The 27,173-nt window shown below is 42.2% G+C and overlaps 1 protein-coding gene across 1 annotated transcript in view; it reads right to left on the bottom strand.

The window, feature by feature from the left end:
- The window catches only part of cpne4a (copine IVa), a 124,405-nt gene that overhangs the window by 43,532 nt on the left and 53,700 nt on the right, over positions 1-27,173 (bottom strand). The window contains exons 4-9 of the mRNA XM_049583417.1: positions 26,130-26,146; positions 23,781-23,802; positions 22,708-22,736; positions 12,696-12,770; positions 11,815-11,898; positions 9,995-10,084 (exon numbers count right to left, since the gene is read on the bottom strand). Coding sequence (XP_049439374.1) covers positions 9,995-10,084; positions 11,815-11,898; positions 12,696-12,770; positions 22,708-22,736; positions 23,781-23,802; positions 26,130-26,146 — 317 coding nt within the window. The remainder of the gene's footprint in view (positions 1-9,994; positions 10,085-11,814; positions 11,899-12,695; positions 12,771-22,707; positions 22,737-23,780; positions 23,803-26,129; positions 26,147-27,173) is intronic.

The raw sequence follows: 27,173 nt of genomic DNA, 5'->3' as shown, positions 1-27,173 counted from the left end.
GAAATATACATCCAGAGCTCCATGGATGAAACATTTCTTCTCATAAATCTGGACCCCGCACACATCACACAGTTTGCATCTCTTAAGTAATATTTTGCGGTTTAAGTTTAACTCTTAAAGGTCCAGTGTGCAGGATTCAGGGGGACATATAATTATGTCTGATTTCAGATATAAAAATAAGAACCACTGTTGTTTTGTTACTTCAAAATGAGCCCCTTATATCTACGTACAAAGGGAGCAGGTCCTCGTCTACAGAGATCGCCATGTTGCGCCGGGATGTTTCTACAGTAGCCCAGAATGGACAAACCAAACACTGGCTCTCAAGAGGGACATTCGTGTTTACACATCAGGCACTGTAGTTAGCAGCTGCTCCATCACAAGAAGTGTCAGAAAAAAACTCTTTTTTTTAATCAGCTCGTCTGTTTGTTTTGAAGGGGAAGAAGCCGCTTCATCCTCTTGAGGGTCGCGGGGGGGCTGGAGCCTATCCCAGCTACATCGGGCGAGAGGCAGGGTTCACCCTGGACAGGTCGCCAGACTATCGCAGGGCTGACACATAGAGACAGACAACCATTCACACTCACATTCACACCTACGGACAATTTAGAGTTATCAATTAACCTAGTCCCCAATCTGCATGTCTTTGGACTGTGGGAGGAAGCCGGAGTGCTCGGAGAGAACCCACGCTGACACGGGGAGAACATGCAAACTCCGCACAGAAGGGCTCCCACGCCCGGGATCGAACCGGCAACCCTCTTGCTGTGAGGCGAGAGTGCTAACCACCACACCACCGTGCCGCCCAGGGGAAGAAGCCTCTGTGGATAATTCAGTTCCCGGTAAAAACCTGCTGAATGTCTGGATCTTAAATTATAAGACAAAAAAGGTGAGCTCACATTCGCAGGCACTGGGCTGGCAGCCTGTCTCTGACGTGCTAAGCAGTGTAGGAGAAACTAACACATCATGTTGATCTGTTCTGTACGACATCTATTGCACGTCCGTCTGTCCTGGAAGAGCGATCCTTTCTCAGTTGCTCTTCCTGAAGTTTCTACCATTTTTTTCCCCATTACCTAGCCTGTTATTGTGTGTTTTCAAAATACACTTCTGTTTTCACAGGAAATGTACAGTTTGCATACAGTCTCTTTCAAAATAAAAGCACTACGTCAGTACAACACTGCAAATTGTTTTTTTCCTTCAACTTAAAAGAAGAGGGTTTGGCTTTACAGTCTTACAGGAAGTGAACACCGGCCTCTCAGGCGTTTCCCTCTGATGCCGCTGAGCGCCGTTAAACAATAACAGTATCCGGTCGCGTATCATGCCGTCATGAAATGATGTCTATTTTTTTGTTGGTGTCTGACACCAGGAGTCACTGACCAAGCACCAGATTTCGACGACGTCAGAATGAGACCGGTTTGAAAAAAGACTGAATTTTGACCTGAAACTGTTTTATTCAGTGTTTTTACCGATTTTAATCAGCTGCTCTGTTTGTTTCTGAGAGGAAGAGACGTCTGTGGATAACTCAGCTCCTGGTAAAAACCTCCAGAACAATGGACACTTCAGGAATTCTAACCAGGAGAAGTTTCAACTGGTTGCAATCTACAGTCCTCACCACTGGACACCACAAATCTGCCCAAATCTTACACACTGCTCCTGTTAATTAAGAACTGCACCTGAACTTTATTGTATTTTGGACACACAACACATGACGACACTTCTTCACAAATATGACAACATATAAACAATACACAAGAGACTGTGGGAAACTTTCTGGGAGAAAAAAAACATCCCTTCATTTGAATCTTCTGTTTTTCTAACAAGAGATTTTAACAAGAGTCCTGTTTATAAATTCATCCATATTTCCATCTGATTTGTCTAAAAACGAGCTCCACGTGACCTAAGGCAGAATATTTTTACATCAACACAGAAAAACAAAATTGTACTATGACATAAATATAAAATATTCACTCAAGCCACCAAAACTGACAAAAATTAAACGTATCAAATGTGACAGCAGTTTGTTTTTTATCTGATGAAAACAGACATTCAGATACTGATGATAAAAGTCAGACTATGGCTTGTTAAACATGAAGATGGGTGAAGATACACTTTAGAGTCCTGCTGGACCCTCCATCCACATGATGGGTCCTCCCTCCAGAACCACTGGGAGTGATTTGACCGGCAGCACTGGGACCAGTTTGACCGGCAGCACTGGGACCAGCACGAGCAACAGGAAGTGAATAAATCAGACGAGGACTGAATCAGGACAGTTTGACAGAGTTCATGAAAAATAAATCGGAGGATGTGAAGAAGAACGCCGACAGTCTCAGAGCGAGAGGAAGACCACGGTCTCATGAATTTAAAGACACACACACACACACACACACGTGCTCCAGTTCTCATTTCAGTCTGGTGATTTTATGTTTTCATATATTCATGCAGGAGTTTCAGTGGGCCATTTACTCTGCGTGTGTGTGTGTGTGTGTGTGTGTGTGTGTGTGAGATTAATCCTGCTCTGTGAGGCAGAGAAGCAAAATTCCCCAATATGTAAATATATATCTGTTATATTGCCCATAAATTCTTGACAGCCGTGTGGAGCAGTGGACACATGAACATATTAACTCACAGCACATCACCTGCAGGCTGAGCTACAACAGCATTAAAGTGCACGTGAGTCCTTCACACATTTATCATTTAGACAGTTAAAAAATAAGAAAAAAACCCCAAAAAACATTAAAAACCAAAGCTGATTTTTAAATCCACACATTCCTCTTCTTCAAAGTCTGGCGCCTGTATTACCCACAATGCAACAGTTCTATCTATAACACATGAAGATGTGGTACACAGGATACATCTCCTTATTATTTTTTTTTATTATTTGGCCGTCCAACAACCACTGACTTTCACCCAGGAGGCTGGTGTTCACTTCCTGTAAGATTATAAAGCCAAACCCTGTTCTTTATTCCTAAACCCAACCACATGTGTGTGTGTTGTTAAAGGAATACTCCGACGATTTGGGAGTTATGCCCTTTCTCTATCATTTTCATATTGAGACAACATGATCGATATCTTTTTTGTGTCTGTACGTTCAGTGGCTGGGTCTCAGCGGTATCCCTCTGTGGATCACGGCGCAGGACGTAAACACACTATAGTTCATGTATCAAACTTCTTCTAAAACGACTAAAAAGGACTCTCGTTTTTCGAACAACAACATGTTTATTTTAAATGCACGTGCAGAAATGCCAGCTTCAGGGTTTCTGTAACGTTTATTTGTTCACTTTTACGAGCAGGCTACTGACCCCCTATAGACTTCAGTTGTATTTGCTAAGCTAAGCCGCAATGCTAACCGCTGAGACCCAGCCACTGGACGTACAGACACAAAAAAGATATCGATCATGTTGTCTCAATATGAAAATGATAGAGAAAGGGCATAACTCCCAAATCGTCGGAGTATTCCTTTAAAGGATAAAGACGTCAATTTGCGGTGTTGTACCGATGTAGTGCTTTTATTTTGAAAGAGACTGTATGCAAACTGTACATTTCCTGTGAAAACAGAAGTGTATTTTGAAAACAGACAATGCATGTAACAGGCTGAAGTTGACACGGCGTCCCAGAACGTCAACAACCAACACACCCAGGGTACCTTGGACGTCATATGTGGACGTGGAAAGTCCATGACCAAACGTGGACATGTGACGAGGTCACAGTGAGGATGGGTTGGACCCCAGGAAGTGTGCCTTTACCCTAGTTTTTGTTGTGACCAAACAATAGAATTGCAACGCCCAGGTCAGTCACATGATTTAATAGGGCCAAAACAAGAAACTGTCCAAGAGACTTTGTGAAAGAGACGTCTGTAAATCACTGGATCCACTGAGCGACTGAATCGTTTTATCCCCATTCAAGTTTGCAAAGGGCGACACCAGAAGACCGACGGAAGTCTCTAACGCGCCTGCTCTATGAGGCGAACTGTGCGGAAGCAGCCCTGATCGTCCGCGAAAGTTTGTAAGCAGCAGATTAATTTTTTTGGCTTCATGCGCCACTGGGGCGGCTGTAGCTCAGCAGGTGGAGCGGGTCGTCTACTAATCAGAAGATCGGTGGAAGTTCAATCCCCGGCTCCTCCAGTCCACAAGTCGTACCCTTCCCAGGTATCCTTGGGCAAGATACTGAACCCTGAACTGCTCCTGATGGCTGTTTCATTGATGTTTGAGAGTGTTAGAGTGGTTACTGAGTATTAGATGACACCATGTGTGGTAGTGCTTTGAGTGGTCGAAGACTACAAACGTGCTATTCAAGTGCAGTCCATTTACCACTGAGCAACTAAGCTCCTCCAGCGGCCTCCTCTCTCCTCGTCTCCTCAAGGTGCATTTAAGGGACTGGGAGATCCTTCGTGATGGCGGAGGGGGAGTGATTTCCAGGTCATGTGAGGAGAGAGGAGGCGTGATGAAAAGAACTCTTTGTGCTTTCTCGCCTCGCAGGTTCTTGGATGGTGGTCGCGCCTGCTGTCGTCTTCCTGCTTGACGCCCACTGCTGCTGTTTTTATTATTATTATTAGTCATGCCTCTATTGTCATTACTGTTGTTACTGTGACTATGAATAGTACTCTATTATATACGCACTGGTATAATTGGTATTAGTCATATTTCTATTATTATCACGGCTGTTAATTACTGTGCATCTCTGTGTCTTTGTCTCTCTGAACGCAGCTGACGGAGGCAGATGGTCGCCCACCACAGAGTCCTTGTTCAGCTGAAGGTTTCTGCCTCTTTAAAGGAGGTTTTTCCCGCCAGTGTTTCACATTAGAGGAGCAGAGTTCTTGTGAGAATTTGTTTTCATCCTCGGGTCTAAACTGTACCGTACGGTCTCGACCTGCTCGATATGAAAAGTGTCCTGAGATATTTGGTCATGATTTTGGGGCTGTATGAATACAAACTGACTTGACTGTGTGAGTGTCCTCCACACCTCATTAAACTGAGCATCACAGCAGCAGAAGTGATGGCTGTCTTCCTCTTCCTCTCTCTCTGAGTCTTCACACACATTAACCTGACCCCTCAGTGTTTAAAGAGAGAAAATCTTTTCCGTTTTTCTACGTGAGAGGGAACACACGGAGAGTTTTAATGAGCTGTCACACTCACAGCCTCATTCACTCAGCTCACAGAGGAAAAAATTCGACTAAATTAGCAGCTGGGAGGTTTCCTCCCTGAAACCTGCTGAAATCTGTGAAGTCCTGCTCCAGGTTTCTAATTTAGCGAACAGACTCACAGCGAGGTGCAGACCTCTGTGGAAGTCCATGAAATTAAACCCGTCCGGTAAGGTCTGAACTCCTTCAGGCTTAAGTCGTTAAACAAAGCTGCTCTGAAATTGTAAATTATATCCAATGATCTTCATCAGCAGGGTTTACCCAGTGGACGAGGAGAAATGAACATCTACAGACTGGGTTGGCTCTCGATTAGCACAGATTCACTTTAAGTCTGCAAATAAAACATGATTCCAGTAGAGTTGGTTATGAAATAGAGTCATACAGTAATCTCTCTCAGTAAGATGGCACTCCACCTTTTGTCTTATGTCCAGTGTGTGAGGAAGAAACTGAATCAAGACGTTCACATGGTACGTTAAGAGGAGAGGACTAAAATGTGCGCAGGTTTCTTCACTTCGCCTGCTTCCAGAGCAGATGATAAGGTCTTGTGTTGCGTGGCTGTTTCCCCGGCTGGAAACAACTGAGTCAAACTCTGTAAAGTGAATTAAGAATGAGGACAGTGTGGATGTTTGCAGCTCAGGACACAGAAGCAACAACTCTTAAATCAATGTGTCTTCAATCAACTTGATAAATGTTCTGTTCATGAAGAGGAAATTCAGTTTCATTATCAGAGGAACAGTAACAGTCACTAAACTGACTTAATGTCTCTCTCTGAGGCTTTTATTCAGGACAAACCTGAGCTCCAGGGACTGACGACTACAAGTGAAGGAGCCTGTAAATAATCAGGTGTGTTACTCGAGCAGTAACCTGCAGGGCTGAAAAATGAAGCCCATGTTGAAGTGCCAAAAAACGCAGTTCCTCTAATGTCCACTTGAGGCAGGCTCCAAGAGTGAGCTGTCCAAATATGTCACAGTGTGCACGTCCAACCTGCCATACATGCCTTTCTCTCAGTTCACCCAGTAGCTCCGCACTCACCCGCCTCTCCACTAGACCTACCTGCCTGCCTATCACCTGTCCACACATCTCCTGCTCCTGCCGGTCTCCCACACCCACGTCGCAGAGCCAGCTCCGCTCACCTGTGGCTCATTGCTCCCCGGCACCATAAAGACCCCAGCATGTTCTTCGTCATTTCCACGCAAGACTTTCCAGCGTTAATCCCCGGACTGCTTCCTTGTTGCCGACCTCGCCTGCCTCTGACTCTCCTGCTTTGTCTGCTCCCTGGTGAACCACTCAGCCTTCTGTCCTCCACGAGGAGCCCTGCTTCCACATTCCTGGTTTCTGTTTGCCTGTTTCCCGTGGCTGTGTTATGTTATTAGTTACTAACTATATATAACTGTACTATAATATCAGTATAAGTGAGTATAAATATATGTATGATATGTATTTTAAACTACTACAAATGCATGATCCCCTCCAGGTGTAATATCAGCACACACTGAAGCATTAATAACAGACCTCAGACTTCACGTTCACAGACAGCAGATTCATTTGCTCATACAGCTCACAGAGAGGGAGAAATTGTTCTGTTTTATTCTTCTTAATAAGAACATTTATTCGTCTCATTTCAGGAGACATAATTAACTGCAGCTCCGCGATGTTGCTCAACTGCAGCGACAAAGTTTCCTGCACTCACTGATCATTCCTCTGCTTTTACTTTGTGTTAAAACTTCGACCTGAAATATAAAATGTTTGTCTGGTTTCTGTCAGACCCTGAAACAATGCTCAGATTTCCGTTGTCTTCTACAGAAGCTTTATTTTGTTATATTTTCTCTCACAGACAAACAGTTTGGAGAAACGCTGCAGATTAGTTTGTTTATGTCTCTATGGAGAGAAATTTTAAAAGCACAGAGACGTCACGATTCACATCCTGCTGCACCGATCGACAGCTGCAGGCAGTAACGTGCTGTCAGAGGCAGCCAAGAGAGAGGAGGCTGAAAGGAAGTAAAGATGCATGTAAACAATGCAGGATTTAAAAATCATCTTTTCAAATGTTTTTTTTATGGGGGGAGAAATGCCTGTTTGTCAGAGCTCAACGACTCTCAATGAGAAACTGACAGAAACTTTACAGCAAAGCTGCAGAGAAGAGATTTATGAAACACGGATCAACATTCAGAGAAACTATTAGCGCAGAGTTAAAGACTCAAACTGCTCGAGCATAAACAGACTTTTATGTTTCTCAAACACAAATGTTATTGTGAAACCAAAAGTCACGCTCGCCTCCAGCTCGGCTTCTTACTGGTTTCAATAGGTGACATCACATCACCCCAATCCTCCCGTCTCTCCTCCAGCTCCCTGTGTGTTTAATACTTCACTGATCACTTTTAAAGCTCGTCTGGGACTGGACCCGAGCTACACAGCAGAAATGTTGACCCTGTTTGAGCCAGTTCACAGCCTTAGATCCTCGGGTGGAGCTACAGACCATTTTAGGGCCGATGTCATGTTATCACCTGGAGGTGCAGCTGCCCCTCCCCCACAGGGCTGTAGGCTCCACAGGAGTGTTAAAATGTGTTTGTCTTGTTGTGTTATTGGGAGCCAGAATAGAAGGAGTCATGGCTCAAAACCAGCCGCCACTGCCCGTCAACAAAAACAAAGACAACTATGGTTAAATGTGATAAGACCAAAGGACTGGACGGAGGCCATCATCAAAAATGCTCACATGTGCAGCGCACACTTCATATCAGGTTAGGGAAAAAGTATTTCCTGTTGTAGGGATGAATAAGGTTATGTGTATTAAGGGTTATCATGTCCACCTCATCAGAAACTGGGGAGGGATTAAGAGGAAGATTGGATTTCTCTGCAACGCTAACTTTTTATCAACGCTCCAGTTTGTGTCAGAGTGCGCTCCCACACTCACAATGAGTGTTTCTGAACGCACCACTCACATCATCTTCCTCCATCGTCTAAAACAAGACAACACAACTTGTTAGCTAGCGCTAGCTAATGTCTGTGGAGAACTGTTTTGCCTCCAGCTAAGCCCCGCCCACCAAAAGACGTCACGCTGTTTACTAACAGTAAGAAGTACAACAAATATACTGTGACATACACTGATATATATTTTCTTTCTCTTGAGTATCAGTGTGTGTTAATCAGCAGGTTTCCTCCACAGCAAAACAAAATGTGACCTACTTAGAACAAAACAAAATGGAACAGAGCTCTCTTTGAACTTCTTATTTGAATGAATTAATCACAGACACAGTGAGCTCTGGACTTTAAATTATTAGTATATGAAACACACTGAGCTCTGCTTCAGGTCCAGTCTGATCATCTCTGTGTAAAGATTTAAAGTCCTGTTTGTATTCAGAGAGGTTCTCTAAAAGTCATTAGTTCGTCTTGTCACCTCTGAACAACTTCCTGTTCTGATCTTTTCTACTGGAGGTCGTTGACCCTCAGACCTCATCTCTGTGCTGCTGACAGGGGGCCCAACCTCTGGCTCCTGAGCTGATTAAGGGGCAGCGGTGCTGATAATAACAAGCCAGCAGGACGGATGATGGATTTGTTCCTCTGGACCAGGAGAAACAGTCGTGTTTTAGCAGGACTAAAAGATGTTTTTGCATCACATCCTCACTGTGACCTCGTCACATGTCCACGTTTGGTCATGGACTTTCCACGTCCACATATGGCGTCCAAGGTACCCTGGGTGTGTTGGTTGGTGACGTTCTGGGACGCCGTGTCAACTTCAGCCTGTTACATGCATTGTCTGTTTTCAGAATACACTTCTGTTTTCACAGGAAATGTACAGTTTGTATACAGTCTCTTTCAAAATAAAAGCACTACGTCGGTACAACACAGAGAATTGATTTTTTTTTTCCTTCAACAACACACACACATGGTTGGGTTTAGGAAGAAAGAACAGGATTTGGCTTAACAACCCGCTTTAACTTTCGCTGTTGTCCCGCCGTGTTTCCCCATGATGCCGCTGGGCACAATCAAACAACAATGGTGACTGGTCATGCGTCATGCCGACCTGAAAGGACGGCTGTTATTGTTTGCGTCTGACACCAGAAGTCACTGACCAAGTGCCAGATTTCACAGACTTCAGAATGAGACCAGGTTGGTTTTAGCTGTTGTCCAGATGTTTGACACAGTTTCCCAACAACATGTCAAACATCAACAATAACAACAAAACCTGGAGACAAAGCATGACCAGAAGGAAGCCGAGCACCACTGAGCTAGCTAACGTTTAGCCGAGGAGGACGCCATTAACGTTTACATCTCGTGCTGTCACACGTCCATGAGTAGATGCACACTTCCTTCTGCATGGTGATATGGTCGGCCGGTGTAGTTTGGTAGACAGAAAATAGTTCCTACATGAAACACAACAACCTGGGTCATGTTCCCTGGAGAGAGACATTTCGGCACTCTGAGCTCAGCGAGCCATGTTCCATCAAGCTCCGGTATATTAGAGAGAAGGCAGACATCCTGACAGTCAATATCTCCAACACTCTGCAAAACAACCCAGACTGATGAACAGCTCTGCAGGTGAGAGGAGAAATATGTGTCGTTGATTTGGGGATGAACTCTCCACCTTCTTCTGTTGGTGTGAAATCGTGTCTGCTCCTGGTGCCGTTAAATGATGACGGTCTGTATGCTGCCATTTACCAGCTTTCATAAAAATCAGTAAATGTCAAAATAAAAGGAAAGTGGAGATACAAGGTTTCCATCACCATCACATGCTACCTGTAAATATCCAACAGCCGTCAGTTTGACCTGCAGCCAATCAGGCGTCCACATTTAGACTGGAGCCACAACATCCATCGACTGATACAAGAGACACAGTGTGTGTGTGTGTGTGTGTGTGTGTGTGTGTACCTGCAGCTTGCGTTCGTGGTCCCCGCTGCAGAGCGAGTTGAGAGAAACTTTAAAGGTTTTCCACACCGGGTTCAGATTATTCATCACAGTCTGTGAGACAGAGAAAAAACCAAACTGCTGATTTTCTTTCTTTACGATCAATGAAATGATTTTACAGCGTTCACAGAGACGCAGGAGCATCTTTCACAGATTATTACTCTCATCCTCAAACGTCTCTGTTGTCTCCAAAGCTCCGCTGTGGACTGAAGGTAATGTCTTTGATGAGCGATGAAATCACACTCTGAACGTTACATGAAGTCGATTTTATATCAGAAATTAATCTCAGAACTCGTGTTTACATCAGTTTGTGTCTGACAGCTCTGAAATGAAATGACAGATATAAACGAAGCAGTGAGACAGAGCTGCCAAAAAACAAATAATCACACACACAAACCTCAGACTTCACTTTTCAAGGCAAAATATCTGATATTAAGATAAGGAACTATTTTGTCATTATTCTGCTGTACAAGACAACAACACAGGAAGTTAGGATGGCTCTACCTGATATCAAAATTAAGTCCAGTCTGCAAAAAAATATATAATACAGCATAAACTCTTGTAGTAGAGTTTAACAAGTCGGACATATGGATGTATTTAACCAACACGTTCTCACTCCCACCTCGTCCCTTCTGTTTTCACAGGAAATTTGCAGTCTCTTTCAAAATAAAAGCACTATTTCAGTACAACACTGCAAATAATCTTGTTTTTTCCTTCAGCAACAAATATGTGGTTGGGTTTAGGAAAAAAGAACAGGGTTTGACTTTAGAGTCTTAGAGAGAGATCACTCTGATTGGCTGTTCAGGTTTTATTTCTCCCCTGTAGCGAGGTGAATCTGCCTGTAGTGAAATCAAGTTTGACACCTCAGGCTCCACTTCACTCAGCTGCCCCACAGACCCGCTGCTTCTTCACACTTTAACCTGAATAACAAACCGGAGCTAGCTGGGAGCGGCTAGCGGAGCGTTAGCCGCAGCATGACCGGAGGGAAGCACAGCCAGTTAGCCTCCGCTAGTCTCTGAGCTAGCCCCGGCTCTCCGTTTGGATCCAACCGGAGCACCGAGCCCTGGTTTGTTATTCAGGTTAAAGTGGGAAGAAGCAGCGGGTTTATCGGGCAGCTGAGTGAAGTGGAGCCTGCGGAGGAAACACCGGGACCGTCTGGATGTAATAGTCCGTGGAGGTGCTGCGGTGCTCGGCTGCACAGATAGGAAACCCCTCGGCTGACAGGATGTACCACTCTCTCACTCCACTCTCTCTCACGCAGGCGCAGAACGTACGTGCTACTTGGCCGTCGGATGTAGTCCGTGTAGTGTGTTCAAATGCAACTGACACAGGGCGACGTGAGGCGACGTAGACGACACAACAGTTGGCTTTCGTCGCAGCTAGTTCTTTGATGTCGGTTTGGTGTGTCTGCACCTTTACAGGAAGTGAACATTGCCCTACTCAGCCTTCTGCCCCCTTAACTTTCATTGTTGTCCCGCCACGTTTCCCCCTGATGCCGTCAGACACCATTAAACAATAACTGCGACCAGCTGTGTCACATGCCGACGTGAAAGGACGACTTTTTTCGACGGTGTCTCACACTGCAAGTCACTGACCAAGCGCCGCATTTTGATGACTGCAGAGATTGGCTTGGTCTTTTCAAAATACACTTCTGTTTTAACAGGAAGTGTCCAGCTTCTGCTTGTCAGTTGCATTCAGTCTTTTTCAAAATAAACTTACAACACTGGTCAGACAGCAGAGTGTCTGTTTAAAATACGGGTCAGTGTGTGGTTGTGTGTTTGTACCTCAGTTCTGTAGACGAGCTGCAGCGTGGCGTCATCATTCAGCCTGTAGATCTCCAGAAAAGGGTCAGATTTACTGAAGAAGTCCTGCAAACACACACACACACACACACACACACACACACACACACACACACACACACACAGATTTTTAAAGGGAGAAACTATTGACTGAAGACAAACAGAGGAGAGCTGTGCTGAGAGTTATGTCTGGAAAACTGCTGCTTTTATTTTCTGATATATTTGAACATATTTCCAACAGCAAAAGGTTCGTTTAAATATTCTGTCTCAATAATCACTCACTGTTTCATCATGCAGCAACACTGCATGATGAAACAGTGAGTGATGGAGTTCACTTTCATTCAGACTGACATGTTATTATAAGGCACCTGGTCAGAAGTATTCTAACTCTGCACATTCACGCAGGTCATTGTTTCATAATTAGTGGAAGACATTAATACAAACTGTGTGTCAGCTCCAACTACTGTACTCTTTCACATGATTGATGGCTGATTGATTCAGTTGACTGGTTATTGAACAGTACCGTAGTTTTTAACGCTGCTTTTTACTGCTGTCTGAGATTTCACTCAGCTCAGTGATCTTAAGTTAAGGAAAGGGAAAGTCACAGCTGACAGTCAGCTAAAATGAGAAGTATGAAAAGTTCTGAGTCAGCTTCTCCCAAAACTTCGATGACCATGTGAAGTTTAATTTAAAAAGGTTCAGCCTCAACTCACAAAGAACCTTCGATATTTAACTCAGTGGAAACGTCACACTGCTTCTGTATCAATGAAAACCTGTCCGACAGTTTCCTGAAACAAGATGAAGAAGTTACAGATAACACACACACACACACACACACACACACACACACACACAGCAGTTACCTTGTCGTCCAATTTCCTGGCACTGAACGAGAGCTCAATGTAGTCGTCGTTCCCGGTGAGCTCCTCTGCTGTGATCTGTGCACACACACGCACACGCACACGCACGCACACACACACACACACACACACACACACACACACACACACACACACACACACACACACACACACACACACTTCCCTTTGATAAGAGGCTCATTATGAAGCGAGGGCACAAACATTAAAGTCAACAACAAACACTGAATATTTACACTGAGACAAACAAACACAACCTGCACAAAACAATGAGAAAGATTTAGATCCTGAACCGTTTCTGTTTCATCAGTGCAGTTATTATTATTGTTATTATTATTATTATTATTATTAGTAGTAGTAGTAGTATTAGTATTATTATCATCATTAAATCAGCCCTCAAACGTGTCAGACACTGCTGGAGAAGTGACCGCTTGGAAGTGTGCAGAAAAAAAAGTAGTCTAAATGAAATGTTTAAACAACCTGTCACCTTGATTCTACTTTCTGACACATGGATTAGTCTGAAGAGTCTGAAGAGCATTCTCGGAACCCATCGGCTGTATTCGGCGTCTGATTTCTGGCAGACGGCGATACAGCCTCTGGGGGCAGACCCCCTATTTTTTGGCATTCCGGTTTGATTTGGGCGGAGGAGGCGAATTTCTGTTTCAGACTTCTGTTTATATATAAGTAAATATGCTGAACCATTGCGATGGATTCAGAGTTTGCAGTGACCCCAATTATGTTCCGCCTCGTTAGTTCACCGCACGGACCGTTTAACCTGGCAACAACTGCAGCCGGCTCAAACGTGATTGGTCAACATCACGCGGACTACAAACAGCCTACAACCGGAAACCAGGGCTCTTCCGCTCTTCTTCCGGAGGCAAGATCTCCGGGGTTTGCCTACAGACTCTACATTCACTGAATGTAGAGTCTGTATAGAGAGACTACTTGAAGAGAAAAACATAGAAAACATGTCCACTAAAATGTTTAAAATTTTTGTCAACTAAAATGTCACAAATATTTGCTGGCTAAAATGCCATGAATTTTCATCAACAAAAACGTTTTGAATTTTCGTCAACTTAAACATTATAAATTTTTAGATGACAAAAGGTTCTGATTTTTTGTCGACTAAAATGTTTTGAATTCACACTGACGAAAATGACACAAATTTTTGGTGGTTAAAACATCAGGAATTTTCTTCAACAAAAACATTTTGAATTTTCTTCAACAAAAATGTTTTGAATTTACGTTAACTAAAACATTTTAAATTTTATTAACTAAAATGACACAAATTTTTGTTCGCTAAAATGTCGTGAATTTTCATGGACAAATTTCTTTTTAATTTTCATCAACTAAAACATTAAACATTTTTTGGTGACAAAATGTTTTGAATTTCCATTGACTAAAACATTTTAAATTCTCGTTAACTAAAATGACACAAATTTTTGTTCGCTAAAATGTCATGAATTTTCTTTAACAAAAGAATTTTGAATTTTCGTCGACTAAATCTTTGAGGGACAAAAATGACTAAAATGTGACTAAAACTAATAAACATTTTCACCTTAAGACTCTAAATCTATAATAGCTGTCAAAACAAACACTGACCAGTCGATGTGTTAAAATGAGCATTAATAAATAACATTTAATGTGATCAAAGTTTTCTGTCTGTGAAGCAAAGTAATGAAAATATTCCAGGTTTGATTCACAGAAACATCTTTCTCTTCTTCTTCTTGTGTTTCCCCTGAAGCATCAACACATTCCCCTCCGACAGCGACTCCACAGATAATAGATGTTTTACATAAAGAGGAAAATATTCAGATTAACAACAGATCAGACACAAAGACACGCCTGCAGGCTTCATGTGACATGTTTTCACTTTACTGAGGCAAATAATAAATATAAATAAATTCAGTTTGTGTTTATTATCATGTAAAACAGACAGAAACCACCCGAGGGAGGAAACACAGAGAGAGAGAGAGACGACAAGAAGAGTCGTTACAGAGGGAGGAGAGAAGAGAAGGAGGGACTGAAGACGAGAGGGAAGAATGGAGAAGGAAATAAGGATCGAATGAAAAGAGAAAGGATGATGAAAGGAAGGAAAGAAGAAAGGAGAAAAACAAGGAATATGGAGAAGTGAAAGGAGGAAAGAAGTAAGACAGACGGGCAAAAAGAAAGGAGAGAAGGAACAAAGAAGGAAAAGACAGGAAAGAAGACGGACGAATGAAAGGGAGGAAGGAAGAGGAAGGAAATAAAAAGGATGGTAAGAAAGTAAAGGAAGGAGAAAGAAGGGGACAAGGAACAAAACGGAGGAACTTTTAAAGAAAGGAAGAAAAACAAAGGAAAGAAGGAAAAATGAGGAAGGGACAAAGGAAATGAAAGATATAAGAAGGAAACAAGGAAAGAGGGAAAAAGAAAAGAAAAAGACAGAAGGGAAATGTAAGAACAGGAAAAGAGGAAACAAATGAAGGTAGGAGAAAAGTAAGAAAGCAAACAAAATAGATAGTTGGGAAGGAAGGAGAGGAAGGACAGAGACAATAAAGAAAGAGGGGAAGATGAAGGACAAGAAAGAAGGGGAGGAAAATGTGCTGAGGAGAGACGACAGGACTAAAAAGGGGAGGAAATAGACAGGAAGGAAGAAAGAAAGGATGGATGAAAGGAAGGACAGGAGAAAAGGAGTAAAGCAGGAAATGTGGAGAAGAACTGAAAGGATGAAACAAACAGAGGAGGTCAGAAGTCACAAACTAACAAAGGAATGATGAAAGACAGAAAAAGTCAGACAAAAAGAAAGGAGAGAGGCAACAAAGGAGAAAAGGACAGGAAAGGAGGAAGGAAATAAAAGAGTTAGAAAGAAAGTAAAGGAAGGAGAAAGAAGGAAAAGAGGAACAAAGCAGAGGAACTTTTAAAGAAAGAAAGAAAAACATGAGAACGAAGGAAGAACGAGAAAAAATAAGACGAGACGAAGGAAATGAAGGATATAAGAAGGAAACAAGGAAAGAGGGGAAAAGGAGAAAGAAAAGTAAGTATGAAAACATGGGTAGGATGGAAGGAAGGAAGAGGAGGAGAGAGGAGAGGAGGGAGAGGAAGGAGAAAGAGATGAACAAAAAAGGAAGAAAGACAAAATGAGATGAAAGAAATCAAAGAAAGGAAAGAAGGAAAACAGAATGATGAAAGAAAAACACTTCTTCCTCTGTCTGATCAAAAATCTGTCACCTTTTTCTATCTGTAAACAACAACAACAACAACAACAACAACAACAACAACAACAACAACCTGCAGCTGAACCAAACCTCTGAAACTGACTGAAGTTCAGTTTCTGTATCAAGACCAAAGGAAGGAAGGAAGGAAGGAAGGAAGGAAGGAAGTGACCCAGGACGCAACATCCTTCAGTGAGAGATGGAAAGATATGAATAAAAGAGGAGAAATCTGAGAGGGTGAAATAAAGGATGAAGGACAGAGACAGAGTTAAGAACAACAAGTGAGGAGCAGGGAATGATGAAGGAAGAGTGGAAAGAAAGAAGATGAGCGTAAGAAGAAAGGAGGGATGAATAAAAAGATGAACAGAAAACCAGAAAGAATAAAAAGAAGGAGAGCAATAAGGAGGGAAGGCTGAAGGACAAGGACAGGAAGAATGAAGGAAGAAAGGGAAGGAGGGAAGGAATGGAAAGGAAGGATGATGAGAGAGGAATAGGAAAGAAAGAAAGAAAGAAAACAGAAAGAAAAAACGAGGGATACCTGTAAGGACACAAGGAGTAAAGAAAGATGATCAAAAGTGAGGATGGGAAGAACTAGGAAAGGATGGAAGGATTAATTGAAAGGGAGGATGAAAAGAAAGAGGGAGGAAACTAGAAAGGAGCGATGGAGGGGAAGAATGAAAGAAAGGAGGAACGAAGGCCAAGAAAGAGGAAGAGGAGAAAAAGAGAGACACATCCAAGGATGCAAGCAAAGATGAAGGTAAGGAAGAGAAGAAAGAGGAAAGAAAGGAAGGATTAACTGTGGAGAAAGAAAAGAGGAAGAAGAGCAGAGGATGGAGAGGAGGGAGAAAAAAGGAAGGAAGGATGTAAGAATAATAGAAAGGAAGGAAATGCAGGATGGATGGACAAAAGAAAAAGGTAGGAAGGAAGGAAAGAGGAAAATAGGGAGGGGGTTAAATATGAAAGCAAGGAAGGAAGGGAAGAATGAAAAAGTAAGAATGAGGAAGGGAAGGAGAGAGGAAAGTGAGGATGGAGAGAGAAAGGATGGAAGGAAGGAAAGAGAGAAAGAAGAATGCAAGGAAACTACAAAAGGAAAGAATGAGAGAAGGAAAGGAGAGAAGGGAAAAAGAAATGTGGGATAAAGAAAGTCAAATGAATTAAAAGAAAAACAAAGTTCAGAGAAAGAAAAGGATGAAAAAAAGAAATAAAAGCTTTGATCTGTGATTTGCTGCTTCCTGCGCAGAGACCCTTTCACAATAAAACCCCCTGAAGCGTTTCATGTGTTCACAGAGGTGAAGAAAAACATCAGAGGCGGATTTTCCAGCTGTGAATTTGTGGACGAATGAAAAAGAAAATCTGTGACAGAAATAAATCTGAAATCCCGTCGGTGCGGCTCAGAGGATCCGACTCCTCTCAGCTGATTGGAAAAACCTCCCAACCACCCAAAATCCCACTTCCTGTCTGACGGAGGTTTAAAACGTCTCAGACTGAAGACAAACAAACTTCATGTGGACGGAGAGGAAGAGCAAACAACACAGACTCTGACTGTGTGATGATGTCACCGCAACAAGAACCTGATCCCTCACTGGCTTCCCACCCATCAACACTGACACCTGGGTTAAAGTTGAAGGAACAGCCTCTTCCTTAAGGAAGGAAGGAAGCAAGGAAGGAAAGAAGGACTGACAGAAAGGGCAAAGGAAGAAAGGCAAAAAGAAAGAAAGAAAGAAAGAAGGAGGGAGGAAAGGAAACAAATAAGCAATAAGGAGGGAACGAAAGAAAGAAACAATGAAGGAAGGATTAAGAAAAGTTAAAAAGGGAATGAAAGAAAGGACAGAAATGACAAAAGGAAAAAAGAAAGAAAGAAAGAAAAAGAAAGAAGGAGGGAGGAAAGGAAACAAATAAGCAATAAGGAGGGAAAGAATGAAAGAAACAATGAAGGAAGGAAAGTTAAAAAAGGGAATGAAAGAAAGAAAGAAAGAAAGAAAGAAAGAAAGAAAGAAAGAAAGAAAGAAAGAAAGGAGAGGATGGTGGAGGAATGAAGTGAAGAAGGAAACAAATAAGCAATAAGGAGGGAAAGAAAGACAGAAAGAAACAACGAAGGAAGGAAAGAAAAGTTAAAAAGGGAATGAAAGAAAGGACAGAAATGACAAAAGAAAGAAAGAAAGAAAGGAAGAAAGGAAGAAAGAAAGAAAGAAAGAAAGAAAGAAAGAAAGGAAGGAAGAAAGAAAGAAAGAAAGAAAGAAAGAAAGAAAGAAAGAAAGAAAGAAAGAAAGAAAGAAAGAAAGAAAAAGAAAGAAGGAGGGAGGAAAGGAAACAAATAAGCAATAAGGAGGGAAAGAATGAAAGAAACAATGAAGGAAGGAAAGTTAAAAAAGGGAATGAAAGAAAGAAAGAAAGAAAGAAAGAAAGAAAGAAAGAAAGAAAGAAAGAAAGGAGAGGATGGTGGAGGAAAGAAGTGAAGAAGGAAACAAATAAGCAATAAGGAGGGAAAGAAAGACAGAAAGAAACAATGAAGGAAGGAAAGAAAAGTTAAAAAGGGAATGAAAGAAAGGACAGAAATGACAAAAGAAAGAAAGAAAGAAAGAAAGAAAGAAAGAAAGAAAGAAAGAAAGAAAGAAAGAAAGAAAGAAAGAAAGAAAGAAAGAAAGAAAGAAAGAAAGAAAGAAAGAAAGAAAGAAAGAAAGAAAGAAAGAAAAAGAAAGAAGGAGGGAGGAAAGGAAACAAATAAGCAATAAGGAGGGAAAGAATGAAAGAAACAATGAAGGAAGGAAAGTTAAAAAAGGGAATGAAAGAAAGAAAGAAAGAAAGAAAGAAAGAAAGAAAGAAAGAAAAAGAAAGAAGGAGGGAGGAAAGGAAACAAATAAGCAATAAGGAGGGAAAGTATGAAAGAAACAATGAAGGAAGGAAAGTTAAAAAAGGGAAAGAAAAAAGAAAGAAAGAAAGAAAGAAAGAAAGAAAGAAAGAAAGAAAGGAGAGGATGGTGGAGGAAAGAAGTGAAGAAGGAAACAAATAAGCAATAAGGAGGGAAAGAAAGACAGAAAGAAACAATGAAGGAAGGAAAGAAAAGTTAAAAAGGGAATGAAAGAAAGGACAGAAATGACAAAAGAAAGAAAGAAAGAAAGAAAGAGAGAAAGACTTCTGTTGGGTGATGGACTTCAACCTTTGACCTTAACAAACCGTCTTTTCAGAGCTGACCTCTGATTGGACGGAGGAAGCTATCGCAGCTCGTCAGCTGTGTTTGTTTACTGTTTTGCTGTGAGGTCACATGATCATGTGAGGTGGAGTCAGAGAAAGTGATGGTCACAGGCAGAGACCTTTCCTCTGAGAGATGATCTGCACACACACACACACACACACACACACACACACACACAGTCCAGGTTATATACAGAAACACACAGAGCCTGGCAGGTCATCACAAACATCACAACAGCAGTCTTATATTCATGTGTCAAATCACATCATCAGAATCGAAAGAAAGAAAGAAAGAAAGAAAGAAAGAAAGAAAGAAAGAAGGAGGAGGAAAGAAAGGAACAAATAAGAAGGAGAAAGAATGAAAGAAACAATGAAGGAAGGAAAGTTAAAAAAGGGAAAGAAAGAAAGAAAGAAAGAAAGAAAGAAAGAAAGAAAGAAAGAAAGAAAGAAAGAAAGAAAGGAGAGGATGGTGGAGGAAAGAAGTGAAGAAGGAGAAAAGAAAGCAAAGGGAAGCATGAAAGAAAGAAAGAAAGAAAGAAAGAAAGAAAGAAAGAAAGAAAGAAAGAAAGAAGGAGGGAGGAAAGGAAACAAATAAGCAATAAGGAGGGAAAGAATGAAAGAAACAATGAAGGAAGGAAAGTTAAAAAAGGGAATGAAAGAAAGGAAAGAAAGAAAGAAAGAAAGAAAGAAAGGAGAGAGGAGGAGAAAGAAAGAAAGAAACAAATAAGCAATAAGGAGAAAGAAAGAAAGAAGAAACAATGAAGGAAGGAAAGAAAAGTTAAAAGGGAATGAAAGAAAGGACAGAAAGAAAAAAGAAAGAAAGAAAGAAAGAAAGAAAGAAAGGAAGAAAAAGAAGAAGAAAGAAAGAAAGAAAGAAAGAAGAAAGAAAGAAAGAAAGAAGAAAGAAAGAAAGAAAGAAGAAAGAAAGGAGGGAGGAAAGGAAACAAATAAGCAATAAGGAGGTAAAGACAGAAAGAAACAATGAATGAAGGAAACTTAAAAAACGGAATGAAAGAAAGAAAGAAAGAAAGAAAGAAAGAAAGAAAGAAAGAAAGAAAGAAAGAAAGAAAGAAAGAAAGGAGAGGATGGTGGAGGAAAGAAGCCTGCAGAAGGCAAATAAGAATAAGGAGGAGAGAAAGACAGAAAGAAACAACAGAAGGAGGAGGGAAAGAAAGATTGTTTCATCACAGGCTGCTGCTCCTCTTCTTCTGCTCTGCATGTTAAAACTCTTCCAGCACAGGAAGCTGAAAGAAAGACACAGAAGCAGATAAGAAAGAAAGAAAGTTTATAATGAAAGACAGACAGAAAGAAAGAAGAGTCCATCAGACTGTTAACCCTCCAAACACAAGACCAAACACACAGTGAACATTTGTTTATCTGTAAAGGCTGTTTCTTGTTTTTATTTTGTTTTAAATCCTGTTATTCTGTCTGGCGTACAGGAAGTCTGACATGAGATGATGTCATTGATTAATTCTGTGTTTGAAGTCGATGCCACAATCCAACATTTTCTCACAAACATCAGCTCATAAACATTACTGGGGAAGTCCTCATACCAGTAACAACGTCACCATATTATAAATTTAATAATCAGTACAAGTGTAATCCCATAACTCTTGATACCCAGTTTGATTAAACCATAATAAAACCATAAATCCCATGTAGTTACACATACACTCCTTTATTAAAAACAGCTTAATCAGTTTAAATTACATTTTATTTTTAATCCCTGACGATCTGCCCCGAGCACAAAGTACTTGTCTGTGTGGGCTCATGAGATTAATATGTGGCTGTTTTAATAAACTGTTTTCCTACAAAAGGTAAGGCACCAAAATTCGTACATATCCTTCGTAATCGCGAGCCAGTAATTCATGACCAACACATGTATTTTTGGAAGGCTGCAATCACGTGACGGATGCATTGACAGCAGTAAAGAGGGAAGCCGTCCCACAAAGTGGCGGGATGGAGTGGTGTATAGGTTCAAAAAAACAGGACTTTTCCCAAAGAGACCAGCGTTTGAACGATGTGAACTCCGAGTCATTTTAAGGTATGTCCTTATCAGAGAACTGGATCCAGCATTCAAGGCGAGGCCCCATTCTTTCCTATAAAACTTGTTCAGTGGTAAATGGACTGCACTTGAATAGCATGTTTGTAGTCTTTGACCACTCAAAGCACTACCACACATGGTGTCATCTAATACTCAGTAACCACTCTAACACTCTCAAACATCAATGAAACAGCCATCAGGAGCAGTTCAGGGTTCAGTATCTTGCCCAAGGATACCTGGGAAGGGTACGACTTGTGGACTGGAGGAGCCGGGGATTGAACTTCCGCTGATCTTCCGATTAGTAGACGACCCGCTCCACCTGCTGAGCTACAGCCGCCCCAGTGGCGCATGAAGCCAAAAAAATTCATCTGCTGCTTACAAACTTTCGCGGACGATCAGGGCTGCTTCCGCACAGTTCGACCCATAGAGCAGGCGCGCTAGAGACTTCCGTCGGTAGAGCCAGCGTCTTCTGGTGTCGCCGTCCGCAAACTTGAATGGGGATAAAATGATTCAGTCGCTCATGGGATCTACTCCTTGTAGTGAAATGAGTTTTTATCCTCTGATTTGCAGACGTCTCTTTCACAAAGTCTCTTGGACAACGTCTTTTTTTGGCCCTATTGAATCACGTGACTGACCTGGACGTTGTAATTCTATTGTTTGGTCACAATGAAAACTAGGTTCAAAGCACACTTCCTGAGAAACACTGGTGTATCCTTCCAACACATCCTCACTGTGACCTCGTCACATGTCCACGTTTGGTCATGGACTTTCCACGTCCACATATGGCGTCCAAGGTACCCTGGGTGTGTTGGTTGTTGACGTTCTGGGACGCCGTGTCAACTTCAGCCTGTTACATGCATTGTCTGTTTTCAAAATATACTTCTGTTTCCACAGGAAATGTACAGTTTGCATACACTTTAACCATCGCAAGTTATTTACGACATAAACTGAACGAACAAGAAACGTAATAATCCAGGTCACATGATCATGGAAAGGAGCAAGAGAGCAAAACATTACGCCCCTGTTTCGCCAACCAAACTCAGACAGCGAGCAACAGCTGGATGAATATGTAACATACTCCATAAGGTAAGTCATGCAAGGGTTGTGTGAATGTATACAGAACTACCGAGTGTGCACCCTTGGTCGCGCTACAGAAACAGAGGGAAGAGGGATAACAGTGAGGTTTTATTTTCAATTACTTAGTGAAGACAGAAAGGGAGCGGGGACTGGGAAATGAATGACAGTGTGTGTGTGTGTGTGTGTGTGTGTGTGTGTGTGTGCACTGCCCACAGTCAGTGAAAGAGCCGCTCCATCACATCATCCCCCTCCTCCTGGAGGTTAGCGATGTGCGGGGCGGCTTCGTCGCAATCTCTTTCAAAATCAAAGCACTACGTTGGTACAACACCACAAACAGACACTTCTTTTCCTTCAACACACACACACATGGTTGTGTTAGGAAAAACGAACAGGGGCTGGCTTTACAGTCTTACAGGAAGTGAACAGTGACCTCCCAGGTGAAAATCAGTGGTTGTTGGACCCAGCCGCCCTACTCGGACTTCCGCGTCTTAACTGTTGTTGCTGTCCCGCCCGCCTTTCTCCCTGACACTGCCATGCCGCCCAGCAGCGCATCATGTCCACATGAAAGGTGACAGCGATGACAGTGTCACTGAGCAAGCACCAGATTTGATGACTTCGGAGTGACTGAGATGTTTTTCTCCAAACCCTAACCACAGTAACTTTCTTTACTCTGTAACTTTATGTTAACTATATAAATCTACATTAAGTACAGTACAGGCCAAAAGTTTGGACACACCTTCTCATTCAATGCGTTTTCTTTATTTTCATGACTATTTACATTGTAGATTCTCACTGAAGGCATCAAAACTATGAATGAACACATGTGGAGTTATGTACTTAACAAAAAAAGGTGAAATAACTGAAAACATGTTTTATATTCTAGTTTCTTCAAAATAGCCCCCCTTTGCTCTGATTACTGCTTTGCACACTCTTGGCATTCTCTCCATGAGCTTCAAGAGGTAGTCACCTGAAATGGTTTCCACTTCACAGGTGTGCCTTATCAGGGTTAATTAGTGGAATTTCTTGCTTTATCAATGGGGTTGGGACCATCAGTTGTGTTGTGCAGAAGTCAGGTTAATACACAGCCGACAGCCCTATTGGACAACTGTTAAAATTCATATTATGGCAAGAACCAATCAGCTAACTAAAGAAAAACCAGTGGCCATCATTACTTTAAGAAATGAAGGTTAGTCAGACCGGAAAATTGCAAAAACTTTAAATGTGTCCCCAAGTGGAGTCGCAAATACCATCAAGCGCTACAACGAAACTGGCACACATGAGGACCGACCCAGGAAAGGAAGACCAAGAGTCACCTCTGCTTCTGAGGATAAGTTCATCCGAGTCACCAGCCTCAGAAATCGCAAGTTAACAGCAGCTCAGATCAGAGACCAGATGAATGCCACACAGAGTTCTAGCAGCAGACCCATCTCTAGAACAACTGTTAAGAGGAGACTGCGCGAATCAGGCCTTCATGGTCAAATAGCTGCTAGGAAACCACTGCTAAGGAGAGGCAACAAGCAGAAGAGATTTGTTTGGGCCAAGAAACACAAGGAATGGACATTAGACCAGTGGAAATCTGTGCTTTGGTCTGATGAGTCCAAATTTGAGATCTTTGGTTCCAACCGCCGTGTCTTTGTGAGACGCAGAAAAGGTGAACGGATGGATTCCACATGCCTGGTTCCCACTGTGAAGCATGGAGGAGGAGGTGTGATGGTGTGGGGGTGTTTTGCTGGTGACACTGTTGGGGATTTATTCAAAATTGAAGGCACACTGAACCAGCATGGCTACCACAGCATCCTGCAGCGACATGCCATCCCATCCGGTTTGCGTTTAGTTGGACGATCATTTATTTTTCAACAGGACAATGACCCCAAACACACCTCCAGGCTGTGTAAGGGCTATTTGACCAAGAAGGAGAGTGATGGAGTGCTGCGGCAGATGACCTGGCCTCCACAGTCACCGGACCTGAACCCAATGGAGATGGTTTGGGGTGAGCTGGACCGCAGAGTGAAGGCAAAGGGGCCAACAAGTGCTAAACACCTCTGGGAACTCCTTCAAGACTGTTGGAAAACCATTTCAGGTGACAGCCTCTGGGGGCAGACCCACAATTTTTTGGTATTCCGGTTTGATTTGGGCGGAGGAGGCGAATTTCTGTTTCTGACTTCTGTTTATATATAAGTAAATATGCTGAACCATTGCGATGGATTCAGAGTTTGCAGTGACGCCAATTATGTTCCGCCTCGTTAGTTCACCGCACGGACCGTTTAACCTGGCAACAACTGCAGCCGGCTCAAACGTGATTGGTCAATATCACGCGGACTACAAACAGCTTACAACCGGAAACGAGGGCTCTTCCGTTCTTCTTCTGGAGGCAAGATCTCCGGGGTTTGCCTACAGACTCTACATTCACTGAATGTAGAGTCTGTATAGAGAGACTGCTGGAGCGCTAACTCATAGGATATCATATGAACCGTTGTATGAGGATATGTTGATTAAAATATAGTATATTAACATATTCCTCCTCCGTAGTTGTTTTGGTTTAGTTCAGCACTTGTACATGATGGGCTATTTGTCCCGCCCCTCCTCTGCTGTCATTGGACTGCTGGGTAGGAAGTGACTGTGCAAAGAGCAGAGTTTTACCCAAACTTGAACTTGGTCCAACTCTTGGTGACCACAAAAAAAAACACCAAACCTGCAGTGCAGAACAGACACTCAGCACCTCGTCACACTGCTGGGGTTTGTTGCAGCAACTGATCTCACTCCAAAGTCATCGGAAAACTGGCACCGAATGCAGTGTCAGGAGAAAACAACGAGACAACAATGAAAGTTAAGGCAGTTAAGAACCATTGACTTTCACTCGGGGGTTCACTTCCTGTAAGACTGTAAAACCAAACCCTGTTCTCTGTTCCTAAACCCAGCCACGTGCTTTTGTTGCCTAAACCCAAACTGTACATTTCCTTGGACGTCGTATGTGGACGTGGAAAGTCCATGACCAAACGTGGACATGTGACGAGGTCGCAGTGAGGATGTGATGAAAAGCTGCTGCCAAGCCGCCTGATGGTGACCTCACACATTGTTGGTTTGAGTGTGCTGCACATCGGAACTGACGATAATAATGAAACAGCAGACGGTCTCTGAGGTAGTTGTTATTCTGCTTTTCTCTACAACAACACTGCGTCCTTGACCTGCACGGTGCAGAAATACAATATGAATACTTAATTAGTTTACTAATTAGTCCAAATGAGCTCTGACATTTCCTCTTCTCAATACGTGCACTTTTCTATATTGTTAAGTGATTTTTTTTTTTTTCATTTGAGAGTCTATTATTTGTATGTCCACCAAACTCTGTAGGAAAAAATTCAAGAAACTCCAGAAGACGTGGAAACACTCTGAGTGCTGCAGGAAGAGGAAGAATAAATGTTCAGAGTTTCATTCTGTCACTTTGTTTTTTTCGTCTCTGTTGTGAATGTTGTGAGTAGCAGCCGGCGTGCTGACAGCCTCACTGATGTTCTCCCAGAGAACAAAGGCGATAATCTACATAAGCAGAGAAAGCTGATTGTGTTGTTATTGTCAGGAGTATATTTTCAGATTAGAATCTGTGTGTTGTGCTGCGTTCAGGCTGTAACGGAGCCTCTGATGCTGTTTTTATCTTCTTCCAAACACTCAGCTGCCGTCTGACGAAAAAACACACCAGTGTTTCCAACAAAAAGCTCGAAGGAGCTGAAGAAGAGACGGAAATAAAAGTTTCTTTCTGGTTTAAAGCGATTTTGTGAAGTTTTGGTCAATTAACAGAAGCTTCATGACCACCAACTATTTACACTGTCAGCTCAGGTGACTGACAGCTGATGTTTACCTGCAACACACACACACACACACACACACACACACACTTCCTCTGACAGATCTCAGTCTCACTCTTCGGTTTTGTGACACTTTGCCTCATCTATTTTTGAACTTGTTTACTGCAGTCGATTCACTCTCTGACATATTTGTTTTATAATATCGGATTAATTAAATATCGGAGAAGTTCTATTATAATTTGCTTATATCTACGAATTTTTAAGTTAAGTGTTAAATAAAATCTTTATAGAAGACAAGACATATTTTGTATGTTTGGTATATAATTCATATTTGTGTGACCCCTCAGCAAGACGGTCTGGTGAAACTTTTTGGCTCTTAAAAATCTGGTTCTGCTTTTAATAACTCACAAAGAAGGGCAGCGGTCCGATCATCTGGATTTGACTGTTTTATAACACTTTTTGTTTCCATTCAAGTTTTCAATTTGCATCCAAAATCCCATGAGAGGGATTATTTGGAAATAACCACCCTGTCATCTTGTTCTTTCACGCTGTTAAGCTTTACACTTTGTTATAAGGTTAAAAATCTTTTTGGTTCTGCTCCTGGCTCAGCAAACTTTCCTCTGAATCGCTTTGTCACATATTTGTTCCACCAGAAACATTTCTTATCTTACTGACTGCACATGAGCAGTAACAAAAGTCCCTTTAACACCGCCTGTTCGAGGCAGAAATGTTGCACCATTATGCTGCTGTTCAGCATTAAAGGTACAATCACAGAGTCAGGAGACAGCATTGTCATGCCTTCGAGGTGGCAGGACGGGACGAGTGTCAGGTTTTAATGACGGGTTATATTTGCAAACCACCACTGGGAGATTTACAAAGCAGCTAGCAGCAGTTAGCGGCTAACTCAAAGAAGAAAAACAGCTGAAAATGTCAGTAAAGAGGGGAGACAGTGAGGTGTGGGTGTTTCTTACCGCCAGAGCAGAGGGCGAGATCAGCCGCCATACAATAGCGACGATAAATGACTGCCATCGTTTTGTTATGCCGCCGTTATTGTTTAGAAAGTGTTGATTTGACGAAACTGAATGTTCATGTTAGTGTCTGTTGACAGGGTGAGGGGATCCTTTTGCTTTAGAGGGTCAGTTGACCATTAGACTGAAGT

The sequence above is a fragment of the Epinephelus fuscoguttatus genome, linkage group LG8 (assembly GCF_011397635.1).
Source record: "Epinephelus fuscoguttatus linkage group LG8, E.fuscoguttatus.final_Chr_v1".
Classification (NCBI taxonomy): domain Eukaryota; kingdom Metazoa; phylum Chordata; class Actinopteri; order Perciformes; family Serranidae; genus Epinephelus; species Epinephelus fuscoguttatus.
This window is presented reverse-complemented; position numbering and strand designations above follow the sequence as displayed.